General features: G+C 45.6%; 1 protein-coding gene across 4 annotated transcripts in view; it reads left to right on the top strand.

The window, feature by feature from the left end:
- The window catches only part of LOC124045102 (interleukin-1 receptor accessory protein-like 1), a 441,862-nt gene that overhangs the window by 392,584 nt on the left and 33,030 nt on the right, over nt 1–16,248 (top strand). For all 4 annotated transcript variants that reach the window (XM_046364361.1, XM_046364346.1, XM_046364354.1 and 1 more), the window contains exon 7: nt 6,913–7,045. In XM_046364361.1, the coding sequence (XP_046220317.1) occupies nt 6,913–7,045 (133 nt within the window). The remainder of the gene's footprint in view (nt 1–6,912; nt 7,046–16,248) is intronic.

Below are 16,248 nucleotides of genomic sequence, written 5' to 3'. Positions count from 1 at the left end.
TACTACAGTTTACAACAGAATTCTATAGTAGTGTATTATTCTATATTAAACTGTAGTATTTTTTTATGTAGGTTGTGTGCTCTTTTAAAAACCTTCCCCCTCAACACAAGGTCATAATTGAACTTGTTTCTGGTTGCCTCTCTCTCTCATCCTAATAGTCCTGTCTGTAATTTATTGTATTGGTCTAATAAAATGGACTGGTAGGCCTTTAAAGTGTCCTGCCTTTAAGACAGCTCCGTATTTCTTCTCTTAAGAAGCACAAGGTTATCAGGGTTCTTAAACTCCACACACACATAAAGTGGGTAGGGGGTTGGCTGTGAGTTTGAGTGAGGCAATGTGTGTGTGACTATGTGTCAGGGTTTACATTAGGAAAATGAGGCACCAGACAAAGTGACAGGGAAAACTTAAATGTACTGTCCATTTGAGAAATGTACCAGACCCATATGCACTGGGTGAGTAACCCATTAGAGTGTCCACTAACAGTGTTCAGAATGACAGAAACCACATTTACATTATGGTAATGCATCTTAACAGAACATGACACTCCTGTAATGAAGCAGACAATAAAACATTTTCAAACATTTGCCAAAATGCAATTTGTAGGAAATCACCATTCTAAACAGCGAACCTGATATAACACCATTCTAAACAGCGAACCTGATAAAACACCATTCTAAACAGCGAACCTGACAAAACACCATTCTAAACAGCGAACCTGATAAAACACCATTCTAACCAGCGAACCTGACAACGCACCATTCTAAACAGCGAACCTGATAAAACACCATTCTAAACAGCGACCCTGATAAAACACCATTCTAAACAGCGAACCTGATAAAAACCTGATGACAAACACCAAAACACCATTCTAAACAGCGAACCTGATAAACACCATTCTAAACAGCGAACCTGACAAAACACCATTCTAAAACACCATTCTAAACCTGATAAACACCATTCTAAACAACCTGATAAAACCTGACAAAACACCATTCTAAACAGCGAACCTGATAAAACACCATTCTAAACAGCAACCCTGACAAAACACCATTCTAAACAGCGAACCTGATAAAACACCATTCTAAACAGCGAACCTGACAAAACACCATTCTAAACAGCGAACCTGATAAAACACCATTCTAAACAGCGAACCTGATACAACACCATTCTAAACTGCGAACCTGATAAAACACCATTCTAAACTGCGAACCTGATAAAACACCATTCTAAACAGCGAACCTGACACAACACCATTCTAAACTGCGAACCTGATAAAACACCATTCTAAACAGCGAACCTGATAAAACACCATTCTAAACTGCGAACCTGATAAACACCATTCTAAACAGCGAACCTGACAAAACACCATTCTAAACAGCGAACCTGATAAAACACCATTCTAAACAGCAACCCTGACAAAACAAGAAGAAGGGGAGGGGTGTGTGGTGAAGATACAGGCAAGTCTCTCTTCAGAATTGCTCTGCTGTCTCCCGCCAATTATTGCGCATTCGTTGTTCCATGTGTGAGTTGTTTGCCCTTTGATACGTTCTTTTATAAATTCCTCATGACATATGTCACCAGCAGTAAATGTACAGTTAATCCCCTCAATTTGGTTACATTAATGTCTGTTAATGCATCTGTTAATTAGGTTCTCATTCTCAGTGTGGAAACATTGTTTGCAGAGTTCACAACCTGCTACACTTGTGAGAAACAAGTTTTGGTTTATTTCATAACCGTCATTTCCGAGATTTGTACATTTTTTTCATTGTCTTTTTGTTTTTTGTACTCCATGTGAGCAATGAGCATGTGTCTGGTTTGTCTGTGCATAGAAGTACCAGGCCTGCTGTGCGGAAATGTAGGAAATGTTTTTTTAACATCCATTGAAAATAATAATATAAAAATAATATATTAAAACTATAGTTCCTCACAGTAAACTTTTTGAAAAGTCTTTCCAACAGTCGCAGCCTCTATAATCACCAATCCTCGTGTGAAAGAGCAATGGAAGTTTAAAGGCCTACTGCTGCATTGGCCTATAGGCTATGAGTTCCATTTTGCTCATTTCTTTAGTCGCTAATGGATCACGGTGTATTAACATGTTCATATGACAGAGGCTGGTGGTCTCCCATTTGTTGACTATTTCACTTTTGGATTTTTATAAATTAAATTTATATTTTTATGATTAAACACGTGACAATGATTTTGAGAAATGAAAACGTGATTATTGAATTTAAACTGTTACACAAAAATATGAAAATCATAACTGGCACGCAAAATGGCAGAAATGGTAGGATAAATTTAAAGCTTTCCCAAACATGAAAGTCACGCACTGCCTGTGAAGTCTTTATAAAATAATTGCCTCCACGTTTCCATGTTTGGATTTTGCCTACAGGCTACTTTGAAGCAACGTAAGACATGCCTCATAATAGAACATTAAACATTCAGGTTTCAAACAATGAAGTATGTTTTCAAAATGCATACTGCCTCCAGCTCACATTGTGAAGTGGTGGGTGATGCGCTGATAGCATGTTGCCTGCACTTGAATGGTGAATGGGAGTCACGCTTCAATTACCAGTTGAGAAATAACAACAGTAGCTCTTTTTAATCGTGCACCAAAACTATTTGGTGAATTGTTCGAATTGTTCGAATTGTTGCACAATGAATGGGTTTATAAAAGCACATGTTTTACTCCAGCAGCAACCAGCTGAGGAGCTGCAGGACAAATCCCCTCAAAATAGGCTCTGTATGCTGTGCACATGTGATTAGTTGTGTTGGATAAATGATACATGATGACTAACAAAAATACACAGGTGAATTTAATTCCACTTTATTATACAAATTAACCTATAGACCAATAAGCATGATGGTCAAATGTATTTCCATCAACTGGTATTAACATCAATGAATAAAAAAATTATTTTGCATTGGGATTTATTTAAGTTAACCCTGTGTGTGTGTGGCTGTGTGTGTGTGGCTGTGTGTGTGTGGCTGTGTGTGTGTGGCTGTGTGTGTGTGGCTGTGTGTGTGTGTGGCTGTGTGTGTGTGTGGCTGTGTGTGTGTGGCTGTGTGTGTGTGGCTGTGTGTGTGTGGCTGTGTGTGTGTGTGTGTGTGTGGCTGTGTGTGTGTGGCTGTGTGTGTGAGTGGCTGTGTGTGTGTGTGGCTGTGTGTGTGTGGCTGTGTGTGTGTGTGGCTGTGTGTGTGTGGCTGTGTGTGTGTGTGTGTGGCTGTGTGTGTGTGTGTGTGGCTGTGTGTGTGTGGCTGTGTGTGTGTGGCTGTGTTTGTGGCTGTGTGTGTGTGGCTGTGTGTGTGTGGCTGTGTGTGTGTGGCTGTGTGTGTGTGGCTGTGTGTGTGTGGGGACAGTGTCATGGCAAAAGTATCATAGTAAAACATTGGTTTGCTGTTTTCCTCTTTTGGGTTATACAAGGATCCAGTAATAAAAAGAGAGAACTGAGAGAGATGCACACTATCTCTGGGGATCCTTATGAGGCTGCTTCTTTCTGTGTCCACCATACACACACACACACACAGACACACACGCAGGACTGGGGGGCTGGATGGGAACCTGGGGAAAGGAAAAGGGGGTGTGACGGCTGGATTAGGGAGGACCCAGCGGGATGCTGCTGACAATTTCCTGCGATTCCCCCGGAGCTCAGTGGAGACTTCCTACTGGAGCACAGGACGGACAGAGGCATGAAATTACCAGATTAAAACTGATCTCTGGCTTAAAACACCAACATAGAGTCCCCCGACCCGACCCCACCACACAAACACACACAACAGATTAGTTCCCCAACTTCGCCGATGACCTTGCCCAGCTATGTGTAGGGTTTTGAAGGTGATGATGTTTGTGTGTGGCCCTGGTATTCTCTGGTGTTTGTCTGTCTCTGGCCACAGCCACCGCCATCAGGTAATGCAGTAGGATGGTCATGCTGGTGTATCCATAGACTATAGAACAGCATTCGTTTTTAAAGTAGTGTTCTATATCCATGGGTATAACATTCTAGCAGACTGCCAACGTTCTAAATGCTGATGTGTGCTTGTATAGGTAGAGTGTGTGCTGTGTGCTGTGTCCCCCTTCATTGTCCTATACTCGGCACAAATACCATCCACCTAGTGACTGTTGAACTTTGGAAATGTCAGACACTGCTCCTCACAGAAAGGGCTAGCGTTGCTTTGTTGGGGATTTTGGATCCCAAACGTTCTTTGTACTCTGACCCATCGAACGATTTTGAAGTCACAAAGTGAACAGAACCGATATATCTAGGCAGGACATTTTCTTTGGCCGTGACCCAAATGAGTGAATGTACTGCTAGCATGAGCGGTGTGTTATGAACAATATACTGGAGGAAACATAACACACAGGACACAGAGTACATAGCAACAAGGCTCATCAGAGTCGAGGAAAAAAGACACCACAAAAACAGGATTAACTGTTATTCCCCAGTAACGCCTACAGCCTTTTTATAATGCTGCATTAGTCTCCCACTCTCCCCTCCCTCTCTACCTCTTTCTTTCTCTCTCTCGCTCTACCCCTCCCTTTACCCTTTCCTCTCTATCCCTCATCGCCATCTCTCTCTTTCCCACCAAACACAGCAGTTTGCCCCGAGCCAGGCGCAACAGTGTCTCTCCAGAGAGGCCCTATGTGATGAGCTGCTCCCGAACATACAGTACCAATCAAAAGTTTGGACACATCTACTCATTCAAAGGTTTTTCTGTATGTGTACTATTTTCTACATTGTAGAATAATAGTGAAGACATCAAAACTATGAAATAACACATGGAATCATGTAGTAACCAAAAAAGTGTTTAACAAATTATATATCTTATATTTCATATTCTTCAAAGTAGCCACCCTTTGCCTTGATGACATCTTTGCACACATATTTCCCACATATGCTTCTTTTCCTTCACTCTGTAGTCCAACTCATCCCAGACCAGGTCATCTGATGCACTCAGCACTCAAACACTCTCCTTCTTGGTCAAATAGCCCTTACACAGTTTGGAGGTGTGTTGGGTCATTGTCCTGTTGAAAAACAAATAATAGTCCCAAGCACAAACCAGATGGGATGGCGTATCACTGCAGAATGTTGTGGTAGCCATGCTGGTTAAGTGTGGTTTGAATTCTAAATAAATAACAGACAGTGTCACCATCAAAGCACCATCACACCTCCTCCATGCTTCACGGTGGGAACCACACATGAGGAGATCATCCGTACACCTACTCTGCATCTCACAAATACACTGCGATTGAAACCAAAAATCTGGACTCATCAGACCAAAGGACAGACTTCCAATGTCCAATCCTTGTGTTTCTTGCCCCAAGCAAGTATCTTCTTATTGGTGTTCTTTAGTAGTGGGTTCTTCTCAGCAATTCACGCAGTCTCCTCTGAACAATTGATGTTGAGATGTGTCTGTTATTTGAACACTGTGAAGCATTTATTATCTCCAATGTAGAAAATAGTACAAATAAAGAAAAACCCTGGAATGAGTGGGTGTGTCCACACTTTTGACTGGTACTGTACATACAGGGCATGTGTTGTTTACATAGAGACATGGTGGCTCAGTCAGCCTAACCACTTGCTACTGCAGTAAGCCCTCAGAAAACACACTACATGGAATGGAAATGCAGAGTGGGGTGAGAGAGGGAGGAGAGAGAGAGCTTCATGTATTGAATTAAAGGAGAAGCTCTGAGCTCTAAGCCCTGCAGTATGCACTGTGCCGTGTGCCGTGTGCAGTCAGTGGTCTACACAGGATAAGCATGGAGTTTCTCCTACTGTTTTCTATTATTTAAGTGACAGATGTTTGTTTGTCATTTCTCTGTGTATGCAAACAGACATTCTACAGCATCAGAGACAAGTGTTAATGTTTCATCGTTTGGAGATTGTTTGTTTCCTTTCTCCTTGTTGTCTAGACCAGTGAGCTGATTGGATGACAATGTGTCTGAACTCTTGGGCTCACATATGAACTCACAGGACCTGAAATAGAACCAACAAAAGAAGAATACTGACTTGCGTGTTTCTAATTCAGGTATCATTGACAGAAAACAGTTACTGTCAAACCCCAAACCTACTTTTCCTCTCCTCTCTCAGATGGTGGGATTGAGTGTTTGGAAGCTCTTCAGTGCCCCCTTATGGTGTGTGGGACTGGTATTTATTGGACCACCACTCTGTCTCCTATTCATGTTAAGATTTACAAAACAGAGATGTGATGAAAAACATGGCTGAGATTTCATCAGAATGTCATTTGTTGGTTTCTATGTAAAAGTTAGCACCAAGAGTGGAATGTCTGTGAAGGGGACTGTACCAGCATGACCTTGAGTGAGAGTGTTTGTTGGGGGGCATTTTGTACTATTTGTACATAGTGAAATGTCTAGATAAGGTATTGGGTATCTCGTCTGAGCTGTGTTTCACACCTCAGGGGTTTGGTAACCGTGTTTGTGGAAGGGGCTGAAAGCATCAGACCTTTCCACCTGAACACCCTTTAGTAAAGACATCACATCTGACGTACACTCTCCCCCTGGAGGCAACGTGTGTGTGCGTGTGTGTGCGTGTGTGTGTGTGTGTGTGTGTGTGTGTGTGTGTGTGTGTGTGTGTGTGTGTGTGTGTGTGTGTGTGTGTGTGTGTGTGTGTGTGTGTGTGTGTGTGTGTGTGTGTGTGTGTGCGTGTGTGTGCGTGCGTGCGTGTGTGTGTGTGTGTGTGTGTGTGTGTGTGCGTGTGTGCACACCTATGTATTGTCGTCATCCCAGTCCCAATACATGACCCGAAAGCAACAGAATGACCTAGTTAGCCGTCTCTCTACCGCTAACCAGTGTGCAATACTATTCCATATCTGCTATTTCTCTACGTACAGTAGTGTACTAATTTATGTGTTGAAGGACTGAGAAGCATAACGGCGTGTCATTTCCTATCTCCACAGGAAGTGCCCTGAACCTGACGTGCAGAGCTTTCTTCGGCTACGCAGGGGACGCCAGTCCGCTAATCTATTGGATGAAGGGAGAGAAGTTCATTGAGGACCTGGATGAGGAGAGAATCGAAGAGAGCGAAATCAAGTGAGACACATTGTGGTTTTTACTCACCGCAATTCTAATGTAGTAGCAATATGGCTTAATATGTACTCATGTTGTTGTAAGTCCCTCAGATACGATTAGGATCACTGTAAATATGGTCAGTGTGTAACAGCAACAACGTATAACTACAGTAGCCTAATAAAAACACAGTACACTGTTCATATGGACATATTTACAGATACATCACACAGCAACATCCCAAAACACCATTTACAATTGGATACTATAGTAGACCAAACTATGATGTAATACTTTAAGTTCAAAACCTTTGATGAGCTATTATTTAAACTGTCATGTCTAAACGTTACCCATTCCCTTTGTAAGTGCAGACAGACAGGCAGACAAACCCAGTCTGTTGCTCCTACTGTCACTGCTCTTTCATCATCAGGCATCTCTAGTACACCAAAGACAAGTCTATATAGTGTCTGTATGTCTGTACGCCGGTCTGGCTGTTTGCTCTAATCTAGCCGTTCATACGGATCTGTTCCTTCATGCTCTCTTCTCTGTTTCACACTAAAACACTACACTGCACTGAACACTATAGCTGTGTTTGAATACTCATACTAACTGCACTAACCATACTATTTGTGATGTAAATTGAGTATGTAGTATGCTTATTGGTCATAGTATGGTTATAGTTAATGTGACAAAAGTTTCCTGATGTCGTACTAAATTCGCCAAAATACGAAGTATACAAACAGTGGACACTATTTCCGTGCGATTAGGACGAATAATGCAATTCTTCAGAAAATGGGCGTGGCTTCACATTGTTTTCAGATTTGAAGAAAATTACGGGAAATATGCAGCCAAAGTCAGACGACAACGGATACAAATTCATTGCTTTAACTAATTATGACAAATGTTAAGAAAATTTTGAGGAATGTAAAAAAGTAATAACTTTTCAAATAAGAAACATTGCACATTATGTTGGCTGACAATTTGTTAGCTATGCTATCCTTACGAACCGCGTAGCATTACAGCAGTATGAAGCGGTACAGTGCCTTACGAAAGTATTCGGCCCCCTTGAACTTTGCGACCTTTTGCCACATTTCAGGCTTCAAACATAAAGATATAAAACTGTATTTTTTTTTGTGAACAATCAACAACAAGTGGGACACAATCATGATGTGGAACGACATTTATTGGATATTTCAAACTTTTTAAACAAATCAAAAACTGAAAAATTGGGCGTGCAAAATTATTCAATGCAAATAGTCCAGGTAGCCATTTGATTACCTGTTCAGGATTCTTATGGCTTGGGGGTAAAAACTGTTGAGAAGTATTTTTGTCATAGACTTGGCACTCCAGTACCGCTTGCCATGCGGTAGTAGAGAGAACATTCTATGACTGGGGTGAATGGGATCTTTGACAATTTTTAGGGCCTTCCTCTGACACCGCCTGGTGTAGAGGTCCACGATGGCAGGCAGCTTAGCCCCAGTGATGTACCGGTCCGTTCGCACTACCCTCTGTAGTGCCTTGCGGTCAGAGGACGAGCAATTGCCGTACCAGGCAGTGATGCAACCAGTCAGGATGCGCTCGGTGTTGCAGCTGTAGAACCTTTTGAGGATCTCAGGACCCATGCCAAATATTTTTATGCTTGCTTTTACACCTGCATTGTTTGCTGTTTGGGGTTTTAGGCTGGGTTTCTGTACAGCACTTTGAGATATCAGCTGATGTACGAAGGGCTATATAAATACATTTGATTTGATTTGATTTGATTTTGTTGCAAGAGGGGGAATAGGCTTTGTCGTGCCCTCTTCACGACTGTCTTGGTGTGTTTGGATCATGTTAGTTTGTTGATGATGTGGATGCCAAGGAACTTGAAGCTCTCAACCTTCTCCACTACAGCCCCGTCGATGAGAATGGGGGCGTGCTCGGTCCTTAGTCTTGGTTATAATCTCCTTAGTCTTGGTTACGTTGAGGGATAGGTTGTTATTCTGGCACCACCTGGCCAGGTCTCTGACATCCTAATCTATAGGCTGTCTCGTCGTTGTCGGTAATCAGGCTGTTGACACTGTTGTGTCGTCTGCAAACTTAATGATGGTGTTGGAGTCATGCCTGGCCATGCAGTCGTGGGTGAACAGGGAGTACAGGAGGGGACTGAGCACGCACCCCTGGGGAGCTCCAGTGTTGAGGATCAGCATGGCAAATGTGTTGCTACCTATCCTCACCACCTGGGGGGCGGCCCGTCAGGAAGTCCAGGATCCAGTTGCAGAGGGAGGTGTTTAGTCCCAGGATCCTTAGCTTAGTGATGACTAGATGCTCAAAAGACGAAAACGTCTTGTTTTTTTGTACATTCAAATTTGCTATCATAAATGGTAGCAACACCTCAGCCTTTGCGGGATGCATGGGGGGTATGGTCACTAGTGTAACCAGGTCACTAGTGGTCACTAGTGTAACCATGTTTCAGTCAGGCCAATCACATCAAGATTATGATCAGTGATTAGTTCACTGACTATAACTGCCTTGGAAGTGAGGGATCTAACATTAAGTAGCCCTATTTGGAGCCGTCACTCCTCAACAGGCTAGGCTTGGTCCTGTTTGTGGGTGAGTCCCAGAAAGAGGGCCAATTATCGAGGGGCAGAAAACAGTTTTTAGACTCTACTGTAGAGCTCATCTGTCACGTTCTGACCTTAGCTCCTTTTTTATGTCTTTGTGTTAGGTTGGTCAGGGCGTGGGTTGGGGTGGGTAGTCTATGTTCTTTTTTCTAGGTTGTTATATTTCTATGTGTTTGGCCTAGTATGGTTCTCAATCAGAGGCAGGTGTCGTTCGTTGTCTCTGATTGAGAATCATACTTCGGTAGCCTGTTTTCCCCATTTTGGTTGTGGGTGTTTAATTTCTGTTTAGTGTCTGTTCACCTGCCAGAACTGTTTCGTTTTCTGTTTCGTTTTATTTTGTGTAGTGTTCAGTTTGTTCAATTAAAACATGACAAACATTTACCACGCTGCATTTTGGTCCTTCTCTCCTTACACCAACAAGAAACGTTACAGAAACACCCATCAACCAAGGACCAAGCAGCGTGGTATCGAGCAGCAGCGTTCTCTGGACTCATGGACTTGGGAGGAGATTTTGGATGGCAAGGGACCCTGGGCACAGGCTGGGGAATATCGCCACCCCAAGGAAGAGCTGGAGGCAGCAAAATCTGAGCGGCGGCGATATGAGGAGGCAGCACGGCAGCGCGACATGCAACGAGAGGCAGCCCCCAAATTATTTGGGGGGGAGGAACACGGGGAGTGTGGCAGAGTCAGGTTGGACACCTGAGCCCACTCCTCATGCTTACCAAAAGCAGTGTTGTACTGGTCAGGCACCGTGTTATGCAGATAAGCGCACGTTGTCGCCAGTACGCGCTCATAGCCCGGTGCACTATAGGCCAGCCCCCCACAAGTGCCATGCGAGGGTGGACATCCAGCCAGGGCGTATTGTGCCGGCCGTTTCGGCCCAGGGTATCATGCCTTTGCTCTGCGTGCTGTGTCTCCGGGGCGCTGGGAGGGTGCAGTGCGTCCTATGCCTGCGCTCCGCCCGTGCCTGGCGAATGTGGGTATTGAGCCTAAGGGAGAGGTGCGAGTGGTATGCACCAGATCTCCAGTGCTCACCTACAGCCCGCTTCAACCTGTGCCTGCACTCTGGAGGGTCTGGGCTAAAGTGGTCATCCAGCCTGGAGGAGTGGTGCCAAGGCTGCGCACCAGGGCTCCAGTGCTCCCCCACAGCCCAATCCATCCGGTGCCTCCTCCACGCACCAGGCCTCTTGTAGGTCTCCCCAGCCTTGTGGGTCCTGTGGCAGCCCCACGCACCAGGGTGTCTCTCCGTCTTCTCCCTCCAGGTTCTCTCTCCAGGCCCGAGCCGCCCATCTGTCCTGAGCTGCCAGAGCCGCCCGTCTGTTCTGAGCTGCCAGAGCCGCCCGTCTGTCCTGAGCTGCCAGAGCCGTCCGTCTGTCCTGAGCTGCCAGAGCCGCCCGTCTGTCCTGAGCTCCCAGAGCCGCCCGTCTGTCCTAAACTGCCAGAGCCGCCCGTCTGTCAGGAGCTGCCAGAGCCGCCCGTCAGTCAGGAGCTGCCAGAGCCGCCTGTCTGTCAGGAGCTGCTAGAGCCGCCCTTCACTCCAGCGCAGTCGGAGTCGCCCTTAACTACGGCGCTGCTGGAGTCGCCGTTCTCTACGGCACTGCTGGAGTCGTCCTTCACTACTGCTCTGCCGGAGTAGCCCTTCACTACGGCGCTGCCGGAGTCGCCATTCTCTACGGCACTGTCAGAGTCGTCCTTCTCTACGGCACTGCCAGAGTCGCCCTTCACTACGACACTGCCGGAGTCGCCCTTCACTACGGCTCCGCCGGAGTCTCCCGCCTGTCCGGCGCTGCCGGAGTCTCCCATCTATTTGGGGCCCGCTGCAAGGGTCCCCAGTCCGAGGTCAGCGGCGAGGGTCGCTACTCCCAAGGCGCCACTTAAGCGGGCAAAGACTATGGTGGAGTGGGGTCCAAGTCCCGTGCCAGAGGTTGTTAAATTTCTATGTGTTTGGCCTAGTATGGTTCTCAATCAGAGGCATGTGTCGTTCGTTGTCTCTGATTGAGAATCATACTTAGGTAGCCTGTTTTCCCCATTTTGATTGTGGGTATTTTCTGTTCAGTGTTTTGTTGCACCTTACAGAACTGTTTGTTTGTCGGTTTGTTGTTTTTTTAATTCAGTATTTATCTTGATTAAAGTTATCATGAACACGTACCACGCTGCACCTTGGTCCTCTCCTTCTTCCACCTACGACATCCGTGACATCATCACTCCCCCTTACTGGGAGGGGGCCAGAGACAAACTCGATGCCGACACATCTTTCTAGCTGATTTAAACGCTGAAGCTATGTTGCGCTTGGTGACCTCTACCCGTTTCATCCCAACATTGTTGGTGCCGACGTGGATAATAATATCCCTATACTCTCTACACTCGCCAGTTTTAGCTTTAGCCAGCACCATCTTCAGATTAGCCTTATACTACTATCTGTACTTACTGGTGGCAGAGACGCTGTTTCATCCTATCCTACACTGAAATTACCCTTGCCTAACGACTGTGTCTGAAGCTGGGCTTGCAGCACAGCTATCCTCGCCATAAGGCTATCGTTCTCCTGTATATTATGACTACAGCGACTGCAATTCGAAGGCATCATGTTAATGTTACTACTTAGCTTCGGCTGGCGGAGGTCCTGACGAACCACGTCCAGATAAATCGTCAGGAGTGAAAAGGTTGAATGAAAAAAAGTTGAGGGAGGGAAAAACGAAAAATATAAACTGTAACTTAAAAGTAAAAACCGTAAAGTTGTCAGGTAGCAAAGTAAGGTTAGCAACAAAACGTATATCTCTCTATGCTATAACACACTTAAAACAAGCCTGTGTCTCTCTCTCTATGCTATAACACACTTAAAACTAGCCTGTGTCTCTCTCTCTATGCTATAACACACTTAAAACTAGCATGTGTCTCTCTCTCTATGCTATAACACACTTAAAACAAGCCTGTGTCTCTCTCTCTATGCTATAACACACTTAAAACTAGCCCGTGCCTCTCTCTCTATGCTATAACTCACTTAAAACAAGCCTGTGTCTGTTTCTCTCTATGCTATAACACATTCAGAAGGGTCTCTTCCTCTATCTGTCTTCCTCTACCCTCCAATCAATTCAAACGAGTCCACCTTATATACCCTCTCTCTCTCTTTGCTGTAGTAACACACTTAAAACAAGTCCCTTTCCGTGTTTCCTTCCTTCCCAGTAGTGTAACATATTTAAACAAGTCCCTTGGCTGGTCTGTGTGCGTGTTTCCCATTAGGCGCTGAGCGCTGTGTGTGGAGAGACTGCAGCTCTGGGGAGACGGCCTTGTCAGATAGTTAACAACCACCATTTCTCACCGTGCCTCGCCCCGCTATCGCTACCCGCTGCCGTCACCCACCCTCTCCCTCACCCACGTAGCAGCATGCAAATGGATTTAGGGGAGGGACAAGGAGGGAGGGCTTGTGTGTTTGTTTTGTGAGTAGAGTCAGGTAAAGAGCTCAGTTGTTTAAGGTTAGTGTAACGATTGTCTCCTTCTTCTGATGAGGAATAAGAAAGATCAGACCAATGCGCAGCGTGGTAAGTGTCGATATTTTAATGAAATAACCGAACACTGAATACAAAAGAACAAGAGAAATAAATGAAAACCGAAACAGTTCTGTATGGTCAAACACAGACACAGAAAACAACTACCCACAACCCATAGTGGGAAAACAGGCTGCCTAAGTATGCTTCTCAAGACAACGATCGACAGCTGCCTCTGATTGGGAACCATACCAGGCCAAACACGGAAATACATAACCTAGAATACACAACATAGAATGCCCACTCCAACTCACGCCCAGACCAAACTAAAACAGAGACATAAAAAAGGATCTAAGGTCAGGACGTGACAGTTAGTGATCACTTCCTTCCTCCATATCTCTCTCTCTCTAGGATCCTCTCTCTCGTCATCTGAAGGGCTATATGTGCTTAACACTTTAGACCCCAATATCATTCTAGAATGCTGCTGTAGATTACCGAGAACTTTCAAGATGAAGCTCATTTTCTCACACATTTCTTACAAACAGACATAGCTCAAAAACAAATAGGAAATTATCATTACAAGTTACTTTTAGAGCACAGCCTCTTCTTTAATATGACACCACATTCATGGCAATAGGAATAACTTGAATGTTGTCTTTTTTCATTTTTTATTTAAAGACACTCACTATCAAAAAACGTTTAACACTCAACACAACAAACGACCTAGAGTATTTATGCAGTACATTGGACTAAATGACTGACTCAAAATGTACCCAGTATAGGGCTATGGTCTAAGGCACTGCACCACAACTTGGTCCACAAGCCCTAGTGCCACACTCTTGTTTCCTCTCTTCCTGCCACTGTAGCCATATCACAAAGTGAATGCACAAGCTGCATTTTGAAAGCCTTAGGGGACCAGCGCCTGCTGTTTCTGGGAAGAGGCCTTTGCAGGGTCCCCCACACAGTGTACACATTTATGGTGGCAATGTTGAGCATCCCCCAAAACACATACTTCTGCCATTTTCTGACTGTGCACCCAACATTGTAATAGCTCCTCAGTTGGTCAAGATGGTCAACCCTGCCCATTTTCTTATTGTAATACATTTCAAGCTCTTGAAAGATATCCACTATATATACAAAGGTATGTGGACTCCCCATCAAATGAGTGGATTTGGCTGTTTGAGCCACACACATTGCTGAAAGGTGTATAAAATTGAGCAACCAGCCATGCAATCTCCATAGACAAGCATTGGCAGTAGAATGGCCTTAATGAAGAGCTTAGTGACTTTCAACGTGGCACCGTCATAGGATAACACCTTTCCAACAAGTCAGTTCGTCAAATTTCTGCCCTAGTAGAGCTGCCCCAGTCAACTGTAAGTGCAGTTTTGTGAAGTGGAAATGTCTAGGAGCAACAATGGCTCAGCCGCGAAGCGGTAGGCCATACAAGCTCACAGAACGGGACCACCGAGTTCTGAGGTGTGTAGCACGTAAAAATTGTATGTCCTCAGTTGCAACATTCACTGCCTCTGGAAGCAAAGTCAGCATAAGAACTGTTCGTCAGGAGCTTCATCAAATGAGTTTTCATGGCCGAGCAGCCGCACACAAGCCTTAGATTGACATGTGCAATGCCGAGCGTGGGCTGGAGTGGTGTAAAGTCCGCAACCATTGGACTCTGAAGCAGTGGAAACATGTTCTCTGAAGTGATAACTCACACTTCACCATCTGGCAATCCAACTGATGAATCTGGGTTTGGCAGTTGCCAGGAGAATGTTACCTGCCCGAACGCTGAGTGCCAACTGTAAAGTTTGGTGGAGGAGGAATAATGGTCGGGGGCTGTTTTTCATGGTTTGGGCTAGGCCCCTTAGCTCCAGTGAAGGGAAATCTTAATGCTACAGAATACAAAGACATTCTAGACGATTCTGTGCTTCTAACTTTGGAACGCTGACTGCAAGCCAGGCTTAATCGCCCAACATCAGTGCCCCGACCTCACTAATGCTCTTGTGGCTGAATGGAAGCAAGTCCCCACAGCAATGTTCCAACATCTAGTGGAACGCCTTCCCAGAAGATTGGAGGCTGTTATAGCAGCAAAGGAGGGACCAGCTCCATATTCATGCCCATGAATTTGGAATGAGATGTTTGACAAGCAGGTGCCCAATACTTTTGGTCATGCAGTGTGAGTTCCTACCACTTTTAAAAACAACTCCAAAATCCCTGCCACTGTCACTTTAGGCCCAGGCTGTGTGGTACAAGAGTGAATGATGGGACTTGAGGCAGACACACGCCATGAAAACAGGCTCCCCTCTCGGGTGGTCTCTACCTCTCACATTCTCTCTCTACCTTTCACACTGTCTCTCTCCCTCTCACATGGTCTCTCTCTACCTCTCACACTGGTCTCTCTCTCCTCTCACACTGTCTCTCCCTCTCACACTGTCTCTCTCTCTCTCACTCTCTCTGTCTCTCTCTCCCTCTCACACTCTCTCTCTCCCTCTACACTGCCTCTTCCCTCACGATTCCTTCTCCTCTCTCTTTTCTTCTTCCTCTCCCTCTGCTTCCTTCTCTCCCTCTGCTTCCTTCTCTCCCTCCGCTTCCTCCTCTCCCTCTGCTTCCTCCTCTCCCTCTGCTTCCTCCTCTCCATCTGCTTCCTACTCTCCTTCTGCTTCCTCTTCTCCTTCCTCTGCGTCTTTCTCCTATCCCTCCGCCTCCTCGCCATGTTCCTCCCCCACCACTCTCCTCTCCACTCTCCTGTTCCTCTCCCCCACCACTCTCCTCTCCACTCTCCTGTTCCTCTCCCCCACCACTCTCCTCTCCACTCTCCTGTTCCTCTCCCCCACCACTCTCCTCTCCACTCTCCTGTTCCTCTCTCCCACCACTCTCCTCTCCACTCTCCTGCTCCTCTCCTCCACCTCTCTCCTCTCCACTCTCCTGCTCTCTCTCCCACTGTCTCCTCTCCTCTCCACTCTCCTGCTCCTCTCCCCCACCACTCTCCTCTCCACTCTCCTGCTCCTCTCCCCACCCTCTCCTCTCCACTCTCCTCTCCTCTCCCCCACTCTCCTCTCCACTCTCCTCTCTCTCTCTCACCACTCTCCTCTCCACTCTCCTGTTCCTCTCCTCCACCACTCTCCTCTCCACTCTCCTGTTCCTCTCT

This window comes from Oncorhynchus gorbuscha, linkage group LG01, assembly GCF_021184085.1.
Source record: "Oncorhynchus gorbuscha isolate QuinsamMale2020 ecotype Even-year linkage group LG01, OgorEven_v1.0, whole genome shotgun sequence".
In the NCBI taxonomy this organism is placed as follows: Eukaryota; Metazoa; Chordata; class Actinopteri; order Salmoniformes; family Salmonidae; genus Oncorhynchus; species Oncorhynchus gorbuscha.
Note: the sequence above shows the minus strand (reverse complement) of the source record. Positions and strands in the feature narration are given on the sequence as shown.